The sequence below is a fragment of the Caretta caretta genome, chromosome 2 (assembly GCF_965140235.1).
Source record: "Caretta caretta isolate rCarCar2 chromosome 2, rCarCar1.hap1, whole genome shotgun sequence".
In the NCBI taxonomy this organism is placed as follows: Eukaryota; Metazoa; Chordata; order Testudines; family Cheloniidae; genus Caretta; species Caretta caretta.
In genome coordinates this window covers 262623450-262641998 of record NC_134207.1, presented here as the reverse complement: position 1 = coordinate 262641998, position 18549 = coordinate 262623450, and the positions used below count along the sequence as shown (strand labels likewise).

General features: G+C 46.3%; 1 protein-coding gene across 6 annotated transcripts in view; it reads left to right on the top strand.

Moving 5' to 3' along the window:
• Window positions 1-596: 596 nt before the first annotated feature.
• Window positions 597-18549, top strand: part of OBSCN (obscurin, cytoskeletal calmodulin and titin-interacting RhoGEF) — a 315598-nt gene continuing 297645 nt past the window's right edge. For all 6 annotated transcript variants that reach the window (XM_075126052.1, XM_075126054.1, XM_075126053.1 and 3 more), the window contains exons 1-2: window positions 597-815; window positions 17365-18505. In XM_075126052.1, the coding sequence (XP_074982153.1) occupies window positions 17374-18505 (1132 nt within the window). In that variant the 5' untranslated portion in view covers window positions 597-815; window positions 17365-17373. The remainder of the gene's footprint in view (window positions 816-17364; window positions 18506-18549) is intronic.

Below are 18549 nucleotides of genomic sequence, written 5' to 3'. Positions count from 1 at the left end.
TTTTCGGTGCAGAACCACACTTTAATGTTTGGAGAAAGAGTGGCACAGTCACTTTGGTTCATTTGCTTTTTATTCGTGGTTGTTCTGCAAATGTCCTTGGTCAAGGAAGCCGAGCCTAAAATGAGCTTTTTTTCCCATAAACCCTGTTACTGATCTGATGTATCTGAAAGGGAATTCCTCTTTTTTTTTTAAGGAGACACTTGTAACACAGATACACTTTGCCAACAGCCTGTTCTCCTGTCTCTGTTTAACAGCTCTCACTTGGCTCTAGGATGCACACTTGAGAAGCAGTCCTGACGAATCCTGGCACCACAGCCTGTTACACACAGACACACACACATACACACTCACACCTCTGCCGATTTTTTTTGTTTTTCCTCTTTGGATGGGCCGATTGAGTCCCTAGAACTATGCCCTTTCGCCTCTCTACCAGATGAAATTTAATCTCTCCAGTAAGTGACACCCAGGGCTATTTTGGAGCTGGGAGGCAGAAGGAGAGCAAAGCACGTCAGCAATTCGAGTGGAGGAGGACAGCCAGGGGGAGGGGTGGGGCTGGGGCTGGGGGTGACACAGCCTACACCCCAAGCAGTGGAGACACTGCAGGGGGACTGGGGGACCTTTTACTGCACGTTCGAACCATCGTTGAGGTTTCTGTTTTATTTGCTGGAAGGGAGGGGGGACCAAAATCCAGATGGTCTCCCCATGTCCCCGACACCTCTTCCCCCCCCTTTTCCCCGTGTGTGTCTCAGTAAGGATCTGCTTTCCCTCACCCCGATGAGAGCCGCTTGCCGTCTCAGACTCTGACAAGACTTCAGGTAAGGTCCTGAGGGTGTATAGGAGGGAACAGCTCATCTGAGATAGGCAGAGGGACTTGTTCATGGCTGAGGGAGGAAGGAGGTGATTTCAGAGTCCTCATTAATTACATCTGAGTGTCTACTGCCTTGTTAAAGGCATTTGAGGTGAAGGACGACAGAGCTGAAGGTCAAAGAGACATTGGCCTGAGCAGTATTTGGATTGTTTCACTGTATTATTTTACCTGGGTGACCAGGAGACTAAAGAACGGTCTCCAAAAGAGCTGTGGAAAGATGGAAAAAAGAGGGTTGGAGAGGTTACTTGCGGGGGATTATTTTTGACCTTCGTAGCTGGTGGATGTCAACCTGTGTGACAGATGGGCTTGATGTTGGGGGTAGGGAAGCTGGGTGTTGGGAGGGAGTGATTTTATTTTATTTCATTTCCAAGGCATAAACCAAGTGTTGCTTTTCTCTTTAGTAAGTTTTGCACTGAGCTCCCCTCCGTCCCCATGTCGGTGCCAATTCAAGCTGCAACCCCCCACTCTCAGCTTGCATTTCTACAAATGGCTCTGAGGAGAGATGGAGTCCGACAGCTGGGGCTATTTTAGGACCTACAGCTCAGGGGGATGGAGCGGGAGCGATGGCAATGACATCCACCTTTTAAAATACAGGCGTGTTTCTGGAGAAGCCGTAATGCCATTGTCACAAAGGGGATTTTTCTTTGTGTGTGTGTGTGTGTGTGTGTCTTTTTTGTTTTGTTTTGAGAATGATAAAACTTTCTGGGTGGCCTGGCTGTTTAAAAATGTTAAAAGGTTATTTCCATGAGATCTCATTACAGCTGGGTGTTAGCTGTAAATTTAAGGTGTGGATCTAAAGTAGTTTGGGATTGTTCAGACCTAGGGTTTTGGTTTGGGCCTATCCTTGTGTGTGATTGCCAAATTACAGTATTGCTAACCTCAAGCATTCCAAAATCATGAATCATCCACAAAAGAAAAATCCTGGCATTCTTAAAGTTGAGGATCTTTTCCTTGGTTTACTGGTTGCTGAATATTTAGTGTGCTTTAGGGTCACATTTGCAGTCTTTTTTTCTGCAACCACCAGAGCTAGAAAAGTACTGTTTTTAAAAATGAAAGCTGCAATTGCCACAATAATAGCTTGTCTCAGGAGCTGGGGCAGCAGGGAAACACCAAATAGTGCAAGACTTGTGATTAAAAATTATGAGGATTATGACTCCCATGAATTGCTAGTTATGACCCTGGCAAGGTGTGGTACGGTAGTATCCCTCTCCTCATCCCTCCCACTCTGCCCTGTTTTCCTCAGAGCCAAAGGGCAGGAATGATGATTCCCAAACTCCAAAAGCTCCAATATATTATCTTCTATTTATGCATCATTGTGTCAGCATGTGGGATGGCTGCAGTGCATGATTCTGTACAGAAAAATAAAAGGCATGGATCCTGCCTCAACAAGCAAGCTAAGGGCCTGGTCCTGCAAGATGCTGAGCGCTCATGGAAGTCAGTGGGAGTTGGTGCTGAGCACCTTGCAGGAGTGAGTTCCAAATTAGGTCCCAATCCTGAAATGAGGTCTGTGTGAGTGGAACCCTGCCCTTGCATGAAGCCTATTGCAGGATCAGGGCGGTTGAAGGACTGAGGGGGAAAGAACAATGGATGGAGAGGGATGAGGTTTTCAAAAAATAAGACCATCTAGGGCCCTGGTCCAGCAGATGAGCTTAGGTACCTGAATCATCTCATTGATGTCTATGGTCTGCTCACATGCTTAATGTTAAGCACATACTTAAGAGCATGTCTGATTTGAGATCTGGGGGTGTTGTTTCTGGAGTGTGCACACGTTGTGTTAGTTCTGGGGTTTTTTGTAATCTGTTGTTTAATTTAGTTGCACTCGATTAGTCATCAGAAATGTCCATGCTGCTCTGGCTCAGCAATAGAGGTTATTAAAGCTAAGGGGAAGGACATTCCATCCACTCACATTATCTGACCTTTGAGGATGCCAGGGGTTATGCTGTCCCTTACGACTGTGTAAATCTGTAGAAACTCAGTTGGCTTCAGTGGAGTTACTCCAATTTTAAACTGGCGCAACTGAGATGAAAATCCGGCCTCTCAGTTATGGATGCTTGTCCTGCTATGAAATGTTCACCAGTGAATTCTGCAACATTTAAGGCTTTTAGGGTAAAATTCAGCCCAGGTCAGATGATCTATGCATTCATCATTTAACTAAGGGTGTGAACGGTATACAGAGCCATCGGCAGGTCGTCTGCACTAGTGTGAATGTTATCCTTGCACATTCAGTCTGGTGTAATGTTTGGCCATGTCCATTGATTATGGAGCCACTTGAATAGCTCCGTAGTTAAATTTGCAGCTGGCGTGGAATGCTTGCCCTGGGGATCTCTCTGTTTGTTTAGTAAAGCTAGCTCATTCCCTGGGAGATCATGAAAGGTAACAGGGCAGCCGGATCACTGCAGTTTGCCATTAGCAGCTCTTCTATAGACTTCAATGGAAATTAGTGTTTCCCTGCTTTGTTGCCCATATAACTTTTCTTCCCAGTTCAATATTTTTATGATGCGTTTCTTTTATATAAAACAATTGTTGCATGTAAATCACAGAATAACAGTATTGCCAACTCTCTTTATTTTATTTTATCTGATGACATTTGGGGTGTTTTTTTTCTGAAAGGCCCAGCTCCCAGATTCAGGTTATTACATGACAGGTTTCAGAGTAGCAGCCGTGTTACTCTATATTCCCAAAAAGAACAGGAGGACTTGTGGCACCTTAGAGACTAACCAATTTATTTGAGCATAAGCTTTCGTGAGCTACAGCTCACTATCGTTTTTTTGTTTGTTTTTTTTAAAGTAAGTTTCTAGCCCTCATTACTGCAGAGTAAAGCTTGGAAATATTACCTCCAAAGTCTCAAAAGCTAGAAGGCACAGAAAAAGGCACCAAATTTAATATTTTACAAATATGATTTTTAAACGTTTGGGATTGTCATTAGTGTTGTACGTTCTAACATAGAGTGGTAAAGAAAAAACAATTATTGCTGTCCTCAGTCAAACTTAACTTCCATAATGACAGGTTTTAGAGTAGCAGCCGTGTTAGTCTGTATTCGCAAAAAGAAAAGGAGTACTTGTGGCTAGTCTCTAAGGTGCCACAAGTACTCCTTTTCTTTTAACTTCCATTGTCTTTTTAAAGGACAGAGTGAAAGCTGACTCAGAATTTCAGGATGTGACCCATATGTAGCAATCTACATGGAACTTGGAGGGAGGAGCACAGGTCACAGGAAGGAAGAGTTTGGAGGAAGTACCCGGAAGTCAGTCTCTGGGCACATGGTTAGAATGCTCGCTGCAGCTATAGCACCTGCGTAAATAGTTCTCTTAATAAAGAGCCAGTTTAGCTTTAGAATCACAAAGTCTTCTCATGTTACTACCCAGCATGTGGTACATAAAACATGGTGGCACTAGCCAGCCTAGTGAGACTGACAGCAAGGAAGAGAGTGTGACTAACAATCAAACAAAGCAGCATCTGGAAACAGAGCAAACTGGCAGCATGGAGGGACTCAGGTCATCAGGAAGTGCCATTTTCTGGCAACACCTCTGGTTTTGGCTAAGATTTTACCTTACATAGTTAGGTTCAGAAATCCACCTAACACCTGCCTAACGTTGTTAAAGCTACTGATTACAAATGTGCATAACATATACACAAATTTACCTCCCGATGAATTTTATTGGATATATAGTCCAGTCCTTACCACACCTCACAATCACATTTGTACCTGGTCACTATGATAGAGACCTTTTGGCTTTGTTGAATTCTGGGGCAGACCTCGGGTCTTGTATATGGTTGTCACATGGACCCTTTTCACTTTCCCTCCCTCAGTGTTTCCTCAGTTTTTCTGTGCTCTTCGCATGATGCACACAAAGGCTAGGAGTTTCAAAATGCCTCCGGTTTCAGAAGTACCTGGATTTTTGCTTGGACTTACTCAATAGATTCATAGATGTGAAGGCTAGAAGGGTGATAATCTAATCTAACCTCTGTTAGGGGGCTTATTCCTTCACCCACTTACTTCCCTGGTCCTTCTCGCATGAACAGAGAGCAACAATACCCGAAGTCCAAAGGTGCAAACAATTCGATGTTTATTGGGGTGAACTTCCAGCAAGCATGATTCCAGTTTCCTTCCTTAGTATCCTCCTTCCCAGCTCTGACACCACAAAGCCTTACACCTGTGTCCCTGTTCCCATTCCTGCCCTTAGCCAAACATGATTCCAACTTCCTTACTCCCATTCCCTGTTCCCATTTCCCCCTTTAGCAAAACATGATTCCAATTTTCTTACCCCCATTCCCTGTTCCCATCTCCCCCTTTAGCAAAACATGATTCCAATGTTCTTACCCCCATTCCCTGTTCCCATCTCACACACCCACATGCCCACCCCCACCCACACCCAGTCACTTCCTCATTGACTACAGATTATATAGTAAAATTTGAGTTCTGCTTAGCTATACCTTAACCAATCATTTTCCTGAAATTTAACTAACCAATCCTAACATATTGTAACATGATTATGTAACCAATTATATCCCACCACCTCAATTAGTTTACACCCAGCAAAATTAATTATACAGCAGACAGGAACAATCACAGAACCAGACAGAGATTATACAGACAAACAACAGCAAAGTGGGAACTATAATGACAAAACAATACAGAAGTGAGGATTTCACATCCCAGCTATTGATAAGTGAGTTCTTGCCAGACAGGATGCTATCAAACTAAGTTTCCTTTTACATTTTCTAGGCACTTCCCTTTCTCTGGAGGTGATAGGAATACAATCCTGTCCTGATAGTGCCTAACAGCCCAATAGCACCTTATTTCAATGTGACTAGTTTGGAATGTGAGGAGGTGACCGTTCGCTTCCCAGCTTATGGCTGCCTCTGCTGCTTAGCCAAAGGCCTGAGCCTAAGCACAGGGCCACAAACTGTCCCAGTAAGAGAAGGCCCTTACACTGGCAGACAGTGGTTTTGATTCTTTCTTTTATACCTCTATCACTAGCCAAGTGATAAGAATACACCTAAATTCTTAGAGTATAGGCCTTTACAGACAGGCCTGAATATCTATATCCTAACAACCTCCTGTATATGACAGGCCAGAGAATTGTATCTAGTGTCTCCTGTAGTGAACCAATACCTTGTATTGTGCTCCTAACTCCCTTTAGGCCTGAGGTCTCAAACTCCTGGCCCTGGCCCACGAACCTCCCCAGTGTGGCCCGCGGGGCTCTAGCAGTTTTGGGGCCGGGTCTCTCCCTTGGCCCCACCCGCCGCCCCCGGGTGCTCCCTGCCCTGGGACCCCGGCAGCGCAGCAGAGCTGAGCGGCGTCTGCCTGCTCACTCCAATGGCTGTCGGCCCCTCTCTGCGGCCCCGGGGCAGGGCGGGCTGTGCCTCCGCACGCTGCCCCAGCCCCGAGCGCCCCTGCGGCTAATGGGAAGTTGCAGGGGCAGTGCCTGGGGGCAGCAGCGCACGGAGGCTCCCTGGCCCGCCCCACCTTGGAGCCCCAGGTAAGTGCTGCCCCCCCCGGACCCCCTCCCAGAGCCTGCCCCCCACCCCCTTTCCACACCTCCTCCTGCCCCCAAACTCCCTCCCTGAGCCTGCACCCCAATTCCCTACCCCAGACCTCCTCCCCCACCCAAACTCCCTCCCAGAGCCTTAGGCAGGTGGGGGGCGGAGTTTTGGGCGGAGTTTTGGGGGGCGGGTTCTGGGCAGCCTGAGTGACATTATTGGCCCGCTCGGAGGATTTGCGGACTGGTACTGGCCCTAAGGTAAACTGAGTTTGAGACCCCTGCTTTAGGCATTCCCCACCCAACTTCTTTAATGCCAGTTTTGTCCCCTTTGCAGTGGGTTACATAGCAAGGCTGGGATGAAGTATATCGCTAAAAAAAAAATATACTAAGCCCAAAGCTATTTTTTTTTTCCTACCTATAGGCCTGATGCTGGCAGGTGCTTAGTGCCTCCAGCAAAGTCAATGGGAGCTGATGGTGCTTACCAGTTTATTGGACTGGGCCCTAAATTGGCATACATGCATGTAGCCCCATACATCTTCTTTGTATATATTTATTAAGCTTTTCAATCTTTTTTCTTATAACAAACCAAAGTCTCAGTGCCAACCTATACAACAGACACAGAAATGCGAGCTACCGGAAACAAGGAAAGACCAAAGATATTTTCACAATGCTGAGACTCCCGTGTATTAATCACAATATTTCCAGCACCCAGGGTTTTTATGGCACATATCGCACAAAAACAAAAAAGCAAAAAAAAAAAAGAAATCAAAGTCGAGGGAAAATGGCGGTGTGTGGGAGGGTGAAGAAGAGGAAGGGGGTGGGGCATGGAGGGAGTGTGCGGATTTACCTCCTGTGCGGCTCTGTACAACCCCAGGTAGGGTACGAGCTTGGAGACCCAGGTTCCATTTCCTGCTCCACCACAGATTGCCTGTTTGAACTTTGTCATGGGTTGGGCTGTAGAAGAGACCACACTCGTTAGTGCTGTAGGGTGTCTTGTCTGCGTATCGATTCAGCCATCCTCCCCTAAGATGCCTGTCGTTGTGGGACAATCTGCTCTCACCAGCTCATTTTAGTGAGCAGCCCTCTTTTTTGACAGCGATGTTGCACGCTGAGCAGGAGGCAAATGCCCAAGCCCAAGGCTAATACTTTCCACAGTGCTCCAGTTTCCGCTATATATGGCATATTATTGGCCAGATGATGTAGCAGCACTTAATGCTCTTCATTTGTGTTTGTCAAGCGTCACCGTGCAACCAGAGACAGTGTTTTCAGGGTTGAATGTAGGGGTAGGAAAAACTGCTTACAACTTCCCAAATTTTTAAATTTGCATTAAACATACACTCTATCCTATTCCCTTGATACTTTCTCCAAGGAGCTAAAGATATGGTCCTGGAAGCACTCTCTGTACTGAATTCACCCTGAAAACTTCCCAGGTCAGACCTTCCTAACTCCATCACATGCAGGTTCCTGAATGGAACAACATGATGGAACATCCCTTGATAATTCATCTGCAACTGTTGATGTGTGGCACCCCACTGTAGTCACAAGTATATTTGTATTATTATTTATTTGTATTCCCATAGCACCGAGGAGCCCTAGTCAGAGACCAGTGCTAGGTGCTGTACAAACATAGGATAAAACGACAGTCCCTGTCCCAGAGAGCTGACAACCAAACAGATTTTTGCAAAAATTATATTTTGGTGGTTGATTAAATTTCAAATATTCTAATTCTAAAAATAATCGATTTCAACTTTCACTCCTCCTTACCCCCAAAATGCCTTTGAATGATTTAAATCAATATTTAACTCTTTAAGTAAAGAACCACCATCTTTCACAAAACACTATATCTAGTACATAAAAGCAGCCTTTAGGATAGGGAAAATGTTAATTTTTAATGCTTCCTTTGCCCCCTGCTACTTTTAAGTATTTTTCTCAATCACTGGATTTCTTCGAGCTGGCCTGATTGGTGAGTCATCACCAGTGCATTAATGCAGTGCCCCACAGCGCGTACCTGGCATGCTGCTAATTTCCCCTGAAACTGCTTTTGTGAGAGCAATTTTTTTTTTTGGTTATAGCCTGCCTGCCTGCCTGTCGTCTGTGTATATGTGTATTTACGGATGCAGTGTTGTGGCAGCCGTGTCGGCCCCAGGATATTAGAGAGAGAAGGTGGGTGAGGTAATATCTTTTATTGGACCAACTTCTGTTGGTGAGAGAGACCAGCTTTCGAACTTAAGCCCCACCTGAGTGGGCTCAGGTAAATCCAGAAGTGAAAGTAAGCTGGTCCGGTCCGGTGTACCGGTAAGAAAGTGGCCGCTGGTACACAGCCGACCGTACCGGTAGGGCCACTGATGTATGGGGAAGGGGCAGCTACCTCCACCGCCAATTTAAAGGCCTTTTAAATTGCTGCCGGAGCCCTGGGCAGCGCAGGCTGGGCAGCGCTGAAGGGCTGGCTGGGGGAGTCTGGCCCCAGCCCTGCTCCTTCCACCTGAGGCCCTGCCCCTTCCAGGGGCCCAGAGCCGCGCCCAGGACCCCAGCCACCCTGCATACTGGTAAGTCCGTTAAATTACTTTCACCCCTGGGTAAATCCATGTAAAGGGCAGCAGGTGGCTGCAATGGGGGAGAATGTTCAGGTAGATCAAAGACTGCTAGGAATGAGCAGGCTCCAGCAGCGTCCTGGGATTTGAGACTAAGATTCCAGCCTGGAAGGGTCGGGAGTAGCCTACTAAGACAGGAGAGAGCCTGGGCAAGCAAGGAAAAGAGTGAAAGCTCTCCAGGCAAGGAGGCCGGGGGCCAGGAAGCAAAACGTTAATTTGGGTCTTGGAGTTATTGGCTGTGAATGAACCCACACTCCAAAGAGGGGTGTTTTGACCTCAGAAAAGTGTGTGGAGTCTGTGTTAGGAGCTCTTTGAGGGAGAAATTATTAGCAGGACACCACAGATGCATCCCTGGCCATGAGCTGGTGCTTGGGTGGCTGCCAGCCCTGTTACAGCCCCTCATTACTGAGTGCCCCACAATCACAACTGGATTTTATCCTTTCAACACCCCTGGGAGGCAGGGCATTGCTATTATCCCCACTGTACAGATGGGGAACTGAGGCCCAGAGAGATTAAGTGACTCACCCAACGTCACACGGGAAGCCTGTGGCTGAACAGGGCATGGAACCCAAATCTCCTGAGTGCTCAGTCCTTCCTTCCTGCCACAGTGACAGGCGCTATCGAAACTCATCTGAAATAATAAAGACAGTCTGTAGATTTGAATGTGTGAATCCTGCCCTGATAGTAGTGATGGAGAAAGGACAGTTCAGAATGATGGATCAGTGAATGCTGGTAGAGGCCAAGGCAGGGGTGGATAACAGGCAGGAACCTCAGGATCTTGGCCTTACAATAGAAGGAGGACATGGACTCAGTAGTCCAGGGCAGAGCATTTGCTTTCTGGACTGGTGGAAAGGGTTGCTTCACTTGTGGGGAGCTTCAAGGATTCAGGAGTCGGCATATAGACAAGATAAGAGTTTATTTCGGAGGTGTGAGAAGGAGAATCCACTGGGTCTGGGCATGGGTGGAAGACTCTAGCCAGGGGAGGCTGGAAGGAGAATCTGCCTTGCAGGGGATGGGGAACTGAAATTTTGGTGGAGCCAGACCCAGTTAGCCTTAAGCCTGGGGGGGTCAAGCATTTCAGAGACACTTACTTCACACTCTAGTCTGGTGCAATCATGGCACCAGCCCAGCCCAATATAAAAAGAGAAATACGGAGGGTCTCTGGTTTTAGAACACAGCCACTTCCAAATGGTGTGAGGGTTTGAGAGGGGAGGAGCCCATGCAGGGCTTGGAGAGTTTCCAGCAGCTCGGATGCTGGCTAGATGGGAGCGCGTGCCCAAGCAGGCGGACTGTGAGAGCAGGAAAGCACCAGAAGTGGTAAGGAGCGGGGTGCTTTGGGGGGATGGGAGATGGATGCCAGGGGAATTAGGAACTGAGAATTCTTGTGCTCCTCATTCCATGAGAGAAACTCACCTCCCAGCGTCCCTCCCCTGGCTAGAGTCTTCCTCCCAAGACCAAAGCCAGGGCCTGCAGATGCATTCGCCTTCCCACACCTCCCCGATAAACTCTTGTCTTTATGCCCACTCCTCAGTCCTTGAACCTTCCCCCACGGAAAGCAGTCCTTTTCAGACCAGCAGGCAGGTGCTCTGCCCTGGACTCCTGCCTGAGTCCCCAAGGCCCATTGTCCCTTTGCACAGTACACCCACAGAAGGGTGTTCTTTTGCTTGTGACAGGGTGGGAAAAATCTGTGTTCAGGGACCCTGATGTGCCGTGGTGATGAAGCTGTTGTTCACTGAAAGGGCCACTAGCTGGCTCCAGGCCAGGCACACCACGTGACTCGCACTGTCTGTTTACTTCAGGCGTTCTCAAACTGGGGGTCATGACCCCTCAGGGGGTCATGAGGTTATTATGTGGGGGTCGTGAGCTGTCAGCCCCATGCATGCGGGGCTCAGGCTGTTAGCCCTGTGCATGGCCAACTCCCCAAGCCTGGCCACGCAGGGTTCACAGACCCACCACGCGTGGAGCTGATAGCACAAACCTCTCCAGCCTAGCTCAACCCCACTTCACTTCCAACATTTAAAATAGCATTTTTCATATATGTAGATATATAAACTCATATTTGAATAAGGGGTGAAGCATCTTTGGTTTGGCTCTGGAGTTACCCAGGTTAACACACTTGAACGTATTGTCAGGAACAATCATGTACTAGTATGGGGTCTGAGGAGGACTAGAAGACCTAACAGGTCATTTCCATCTCTCACGTCAATGGCTTTTTACATTTGATACAAGTACATTGTTAACATGTTGTAGCCTGTCGCTCAGATAAGTTAATGATGAAGGATAGGATATTAGTCTGTCTGTCTAGCTATCTAATCTTAAAATAGCACCTAGGAGCCCTAGTCCTGGACCAGGACCCCATTGTGCTAGGCACTGTATAAACACAGAACAAAAACACAGTCCCTTTCCCAAAGTCCCTGGTGCATTAATTTCAAAGGGCCTGATCCAAAGCCCATTGATTTCAATGGAAATTCCCATTCATAGAATCATAGAAGATTAGGGTTGGAAGAGACCTCAGGAGATCATCTAGTCCAACCCCCTGCTCAAAGCAGGACCAACCCCAACAAAATCATCCTAGCCAGGGCTTTGTCAAGCTGGGCCTTAAAAACCTCTAAGGATGGAGATTCCACCACCTCCCTAGGTAACCCATTCCAGTGCTTCACCACCCTCCTAGTGAAATAGTTTTTCCCAATATCCAACCTAGACCTCCCCCACTGCAACTTGAGACCATTGCTCCTCGTTCTGTCATCTGCCACCACTGAGAACAGCCGAGCTCCATCCTCTTTGGAACCCCCCTTCAGGTAGTTGAAGGCTGCTATCAAATCCCTCCCTCACTCTTGTTTTCTGCAGACTAAATAAGTCCAGTGTTGAATAGAGGGGAATAATCACTTCCCTTGATCTGCTGGCAATGTTTCTACTAATGCAGCCCAAGATGCCGTTAGCCTTCTTGGCAAGAAGGGCACACTGCTGACTCAAATCCAGCTTCTTGTCCACTGTAATCCCCAGGTCTTTTACCGCAGAACTGCCGCTTAGCCAGTCGGTCCCTAGTCTGTAGCGGTGCCTGGGATTCTTCCGTCCTAAGTGCGGCACTCTGCACTTGTCCTTGTTGAACCTCATTAGATTTTTTTTAGCCCAATCCTCCAGTTTGTCTAGGTCCCTCTGGACCCTATCCCTACCCTCCAGCGTATCTACCTCCCCCCGCCCCCAGCTTAGTGTCATCCGCAAACTTGCTGAGGGTGCAATCCATCCCATCATCCAGATCATTAATGAAGATGTTGAACAAAACCGTCCCCAGGACTGACCCCTGGGGCACTCTGCTTGATACCGGCTGCCAACTAGACATGGAGCCATTGATCACTATCCGTTGAGCCCAACGATCTAGCCAGCTTTCTATCCACCTTATAGTCCATTCATCCAATCCATACTTCTTTAACTTGCTGGCAAGAATACTGTGGGAGACCGTATCAAAAGCTTTGCTAAAGTCAGGATATATCACATCCACTGCTTTCCCCATATCCACAGCGCCAGTTATTTCATCATAGAAGACAATCAAGTTGGTCAGGCATGACTTGCCCTTGGTGAATCCATGTTGACTGTTCCTGATCATAGAATCATAGAATATCAGGGTTGGAAGGGACCTTAGGAGGTCATCTAGTTCAACCCCCTGCTCAAAGCAGGACCAATCCCCAACTAAATCATCCCTGCCAGGGCTGATCATCCCAGCCAAGGCTGATCACCTTCCTCTCCTCCAAGTGCTTCAGAATGGTTTCCTTGAGGACCTGCCCCATGATTTTTCCAGGGACTAAGCTGAGACTGACCGGTCTGTAGTTCCCCAGATTCTCCTTTTTCCATAAGGACATAAGAATGGCCATACTGGGTCAGACCAAAGGTCCATCCAGCCCAGTATCCTGTTTACTGACAGTGGCCAATGCCAGGTGCCCCAGAGGGAGTGAACCTAACAGGTAATGATCAAGTGATCTCTCTCCTGCCATCCATCTCCTCCCTCTGACAAACAGAGGCTAGGGACATCATTCCTTACCCATCCTGGCTAATAGCCATTAATGGACTTAACCTCCATGAATTTATCCAGTTCTCTTTTAAACCCTGTTATAGTCCTAGCCTTCACAACCTCCTCAGGCGAGGAGTTCCACGGATTGACTGTGCACTGTGTGAAGAACAACTTCCTTTTATTTGTTTTAAACTTGCTGCCCATTAATTTCATTTGGTGGCCCCTAGTTCTTATATTATGGGAACAAGTAAATAACTTTTCCTTATTCACTTTCTCCACACCACTCATGATTTTATCGACCTCTGTCATATCCCCCCTTAGTCTCCTCTTTTTCAAGCTGAAAAGTCCTAGCCTCTTTAATCTCTCCTCGTATGGGACCCGTTCCAAACCTCTAATCATTTTAATTGCCCTTTTCTGAACCTTTTCTAATGCCAGTGTATCTTTTTTGAGACGAGGAAACCACATCTGTACGCAGTATTCAAGATGTGGGCGTACCATGGATTTATATAAGGGCAATAAGATATTCTCCGTCTTATTCTCTATCCCTTTTTTAACGATTCCTAACATCCTGTTTGTTTTTTTGACTGCCGCTGCACACTGCGCAGACGTCTTCGCAGAACTATCCATGATGATTCTAAGATCTTTTTCCTGATTAGTTGTAGCTAAATTATCCCCCATCATATTGTATCTATAGCTGGGTTTATTTTTTCCAATGTGCATTACTTTACATTTATCAACATTAAATTTCATTTGCAGTTTTGTTGCCCAATCACTTAGTTTTGTGAGATCTTTTTGAAGTTCTTCATAGTCTGCTTTGGTCTTAACTATCTTGAGCAGTTTAGTATCATCTGCAAACTTTGCCACCTCACTGTTTACCTCTTTCTCCAGATCATTTATGAATAAGTTGAATAGGATTGGTCCTAGGACTGACCCTTGGGGAACACCACTAGGTACCCCTCTCCATTCTGAAAATTTACCATTTATTCCTACCCTTTTTTAAAAGATGGGCATTATATTTGCCTTTTTCCAATTGTCCGGGACCTTCCCCGATGACCATTCTCTTCAGTGAGCTCTGGATTGCCCCCAGGGTGCATACGTACAACTGTTAACCACTGCTGTAATTTTCCCACTTGTAGTTTTATAAATATTTATGATAAATGTATTTTAAAGATTAAAAAATAATGTGGTGGAGAAGGAGTTGAATTTCACAGTAGCCACGGGATGCGCGAAACATACTTGCACAAACCTCCAGGCCAGTGTGGGACATGGTCCTCTAGGTTTACTGTTGACAAGCAATGTTTCTTGACACTGCATTTCTCCCTATCTCAGGAGGGAAGTGTAAGCAGGTTTCTAAAGTCAGCATAAATCCTATGATGTGTCTGTGTTTAGGGTTCACATCCTCTTCAGGCTGCAGCCACTAGGGGGCTGTCCTGCGCACAGGAACTGGTCCAACATTCTGTTGAGCAGAAAGCAATGGAGACTATGGTTGGTCAGAAAATGCAATTTTTCCCCCCCATTTTCAGTGAAAATTTTCTTCCAATTTTTTTGTTGAAAAAATGAAAACTGAAAACGTTTTTATTTTATTTTTAAAATGTTTATATATTTATTTACTTGTTTGGCATTGAGAGAGCAAACATGGACGTCTTTGGGTTTAAAACGGAAAACCTTCCGGTTTTGCTGGCCAAAACCTGGGAGGTGAAATTGGTTTGTGGGTTTTGGATGTTTTTGATGAAACCCCAAACATTTTCAGCAAAAATGGAACTTTTTTATCTTCACAAAAATTTCTGTTTTGTCAAAAAGCCATTTTCTGTCAAATGTAAAGTTTCCAATGAGCTTGAACAGTGACACATTGCAGGAAGGAAAAGAAAATGATGTTTTATTCATGAATAATATTATTGTTATAAAGTTTGTGTATGAAAGGAAGATGACATTAATTATTTGATCCAGGTGGGCTTCTAAGGCCTCCTCAGAGTCTCAAGGATAGCTTTATTATTTCGATAAAATATCAATAATAATAATTCAATAATAATAATAATTGTAAATACATTAATACAGTTGTTGCAATTGTGAATCTACATTTATCCAATGATTTCCTAGTACTTTACCAACATTTAATTGCTTCTGGGAGGCTGGTGTTTTGATCTCCAACTAGGGAAAGAGATACTGATGATTCATTTTTATTGTTAAGCATTATTTGTAGTATAGTGATGCTAGATGCTGTGCAAACACATTGTGAGAGTGATGAGTTTACAGTTTTAATAGCTAAGAAAGGAAAAGGGTGGGAGGGGAAACTGAGGCACAGAGTGTCAAAGTGACTTGTTCAAGGTCATGCAGCAGGCCAGTGGCAGAGCTGGGAATAGAACCCAGGAGTCCCGATTCCTTGCTCAGAAAGTTTTGCTGATTTTGGAACTGATGTCAACATTGAAATATGAGTCAGAGGAGAGAAGGGGAAAAAAGCAGCTGTAGAAATGGTGAATCATTCTCTCAACAGTTTTTAGGCCTGATCCTACTGATCTCCAGTGTGAGTGTGTGGGGGAATCCTGAGAGCATTTGTCATTGGGTGATTTGGTGGGTGGGTTGGTGGCAGGCAGGGAAGCCAAACTGCTGCAGGATTATAGAGGATATTTCTATCCCACTGACTGCCCAATGTTTCCTTTCTGAGTTATTGAGATGAACTGCAGTCCACAATGCCAGTCATTGAACTGCTTTGTGTGGGAAGTTGAAGGTAAATAAAATCAAGGATATAAAAAGATTGGCAATTATCACTAATTAGAGGCCTCAAATATAGCTCAATGGGTATTTGAATCCCCAACAGGGAAGGGTTATTTGGCATGATAGGACTTAGTAGATATAGTAACGAACTGAATTGGGACCTACAGCAATAGCTGGCAAGCTTGTTCTCTTTACAGCATGCTAAGACAGGGCCCAATCCTGTTCCCAGTGGAGTTTTGCTATTGCCAGCCATTAGATAGCTCTGTAGTCCTCCCTGTATATGCTAGCCAAATCCATGAAGGAAGCTCTTTCATTCGTTCCCACTTAGGGAAAAGAGATCCCACCCCAGCAGCAGAAAAACAGCCAGCCAGGAATCCATGTCAGGGCTAGTAAAGAAATGTGAGGAGGCTCCCAAGGGGACATGTGCTGTGCAGAATCCATTGGGAAGTTCAAATGGGTTAATGTCTGTAACATTGCTTTTCAGTTCTGCAGAGGCGTACGTGTGAACATTACAATAATGATTAGCACTGCTGCCCATTGCTTTTAACTTTCTCAAGACAAGGCAGTGTCAGAATTGTCCTGACCTTTAGTTCCAAGCAGTACTTCAATTATTTTCCCTTTGCTGATCTGTCTTTGCACAGCTGGGAGCTATTGCACAGCAAGTATTTAAGGCAGCACAAAGTAGGCAGGCAACAAGTGAGAAATCTTTCCGAGAGCTTTCAGCCAAACTTTTTTGAGGAGCCTGACACCCATTTAGATTCAAACTTGCAATCACCTTTGGAAATGCTCAAGCCATGATTTTGCATTTTCTCCAAGAGGTGCAAGTGGCTGTCACTCACTAACTGTCCTCAGTGAGAAGTTAGCCAGAGTTAAACAGTTGTCTTAAATAGCAATTGAGGAATAAAGAGGATATCACCAACAACACACGAAGCTTGTCTGTCTGTCCCTCTAAACACTGCCGCCTGCTGGGTGGAATGTCCTTTTCAGGACCGAGCTAGCCCATGAACATGGTGTTCTCTGCTGCCCACAGAGGACAAGACATGTGGAAGGGGAGGGAGGGGGACATGGAATGGATGAAGAGAAAAGCAGAGAGAGGTGGGAATGAAGAGGATAAAGAGAGATGAAGGTGAAATGTTGCTGAAAGGATAGAAGGAGAACAAGTTGAGAAATGAAGGGGAGACAGAGAGATGCAAAGGTGAGTGTGAAGAGAAGAAGAGAGTGTGGGGAGAAGTATCCTTGATGTCACATTCCTACCAATCCATAAATATATCATGGATATCTGATGGTCCTTGGTTAAAAAACAGTCCATAAATTATAACCCATTAGTGCTGCTTTGTTTTGCTAGTGCATAGATTCTAAGGCTAGAAGGGACTATTACGATTGTCTAGTCTGACCTCCTACACAACACAGGCCCTTGGATTTCACACAGTGATTCCTATGGTAGAGGGAATCACTTGCCCATTTTGCATAAGTGATTAATACTATTGAGCCCAAATTGAATTATCCATAAAAGACCTGTAATGTCCCTAAAACTTGCTGACTGATCATGCAAAATCGGTGGTGGAAACGCGGTGGACTGATAGCTATTGCTCATCTTGTTGCTTTATGTGAATACGTGTATTGGCATCACTATATAAAGACAAAGCAGACACTGTGTGCACACCCATGTATATCAGCTTTCTCTTGGTCCTTCTGTTTTCCTAGGAAACCAAGATGGATTACAGTTCCTTCAGTGGAGCCCCAAGGTTCCTGACTCGGCCTAAGGCCTTCATGGTGTCGGTGGGGAAGGATGTCACCCTGAGCTGCCAGATTGTGGGAAACCCCGTCCCGCTCGTGAGCTGGGAAAAGGATAAGCTTCCGATCCAGTCGGGGGGAAGGTTTAAAATGGTGGAAGATGGTGATCTGTACCGGCTAACAATTTATGACCTGAGCTTAGAGGACAGTGGTCAGTATATCTGCAGGGCCAAGAACACCATTGGGGAAGCTTTTACTGCTGTCAGTATCAAAGTAGGGGAGGAGATGACGGTGACGGAATCGGCCCCTTACTTCATCCAGAAACCATCCTCCATCAGAGTGACCCTGGGAGACGACGTTACGTTCAAATGTAAAGTCCAGGGCAGCACGCCCCTCTCTGTGAACTGGGAGAAAGATGGGAAGCACGTGAGGGGCTGGTCCGACTCCAGCCGCTTCCAGATTGAGTCCCTCGGGGAGTCAAATGCTCTCAAGATCCAGTGCGCTCGGTTGGGGGACAGTGGGACATATGTGTGTCGGGCGGAGAACCCCATTGGCTCTGCCAGTGCTACCGCCACCTTGGTGGTGGACACGCATGGTCCTTACAGTCCGAGCAGCAGCCATCTAGACACAGGCTATGGCAAGACTGCCTCCTTGCTGTCTCATTTGCAAAAGAGGCGGGAGGAGATCAGGAAGATGGACACGTCCATGCTTGCAGCCGCTGATCCCATGGCTGCCCCAATGTACTCCGTCCCAGAGGGGCTGTCTGGTATTGGTCTCAGCCTTTCTCTGGATTACGAGAGGGCTGCCAGTCTCACCACCAAATCAGCCCGCAACGCCACCTTCGGGGTGCTGACGCGTACCTTCAACGTGACGGAGGGGAAGCACGCCAAGCTGAGCTGCTATGTGACAGGAGAGCCAAAGCCGGAGATTGTGTGGAAGAAGGATGGCGAGGTGATTACAGAGGGGCGCCGGCACGTTGTGTATGAGGATGAACAGGAGAACTTTGTGCTGAAGATCCTTTTCTGCAAGCAGGTCGATAACGGGCTCTACACCTGCACAGCCTCCAACCTGGCAGGGCAGACCTACAGCTCCGTGCTGGTCACTGTCAGAGGTGAGCGGTTATGTTTACTTATCCATTGGGGCCTGTTCGTACTC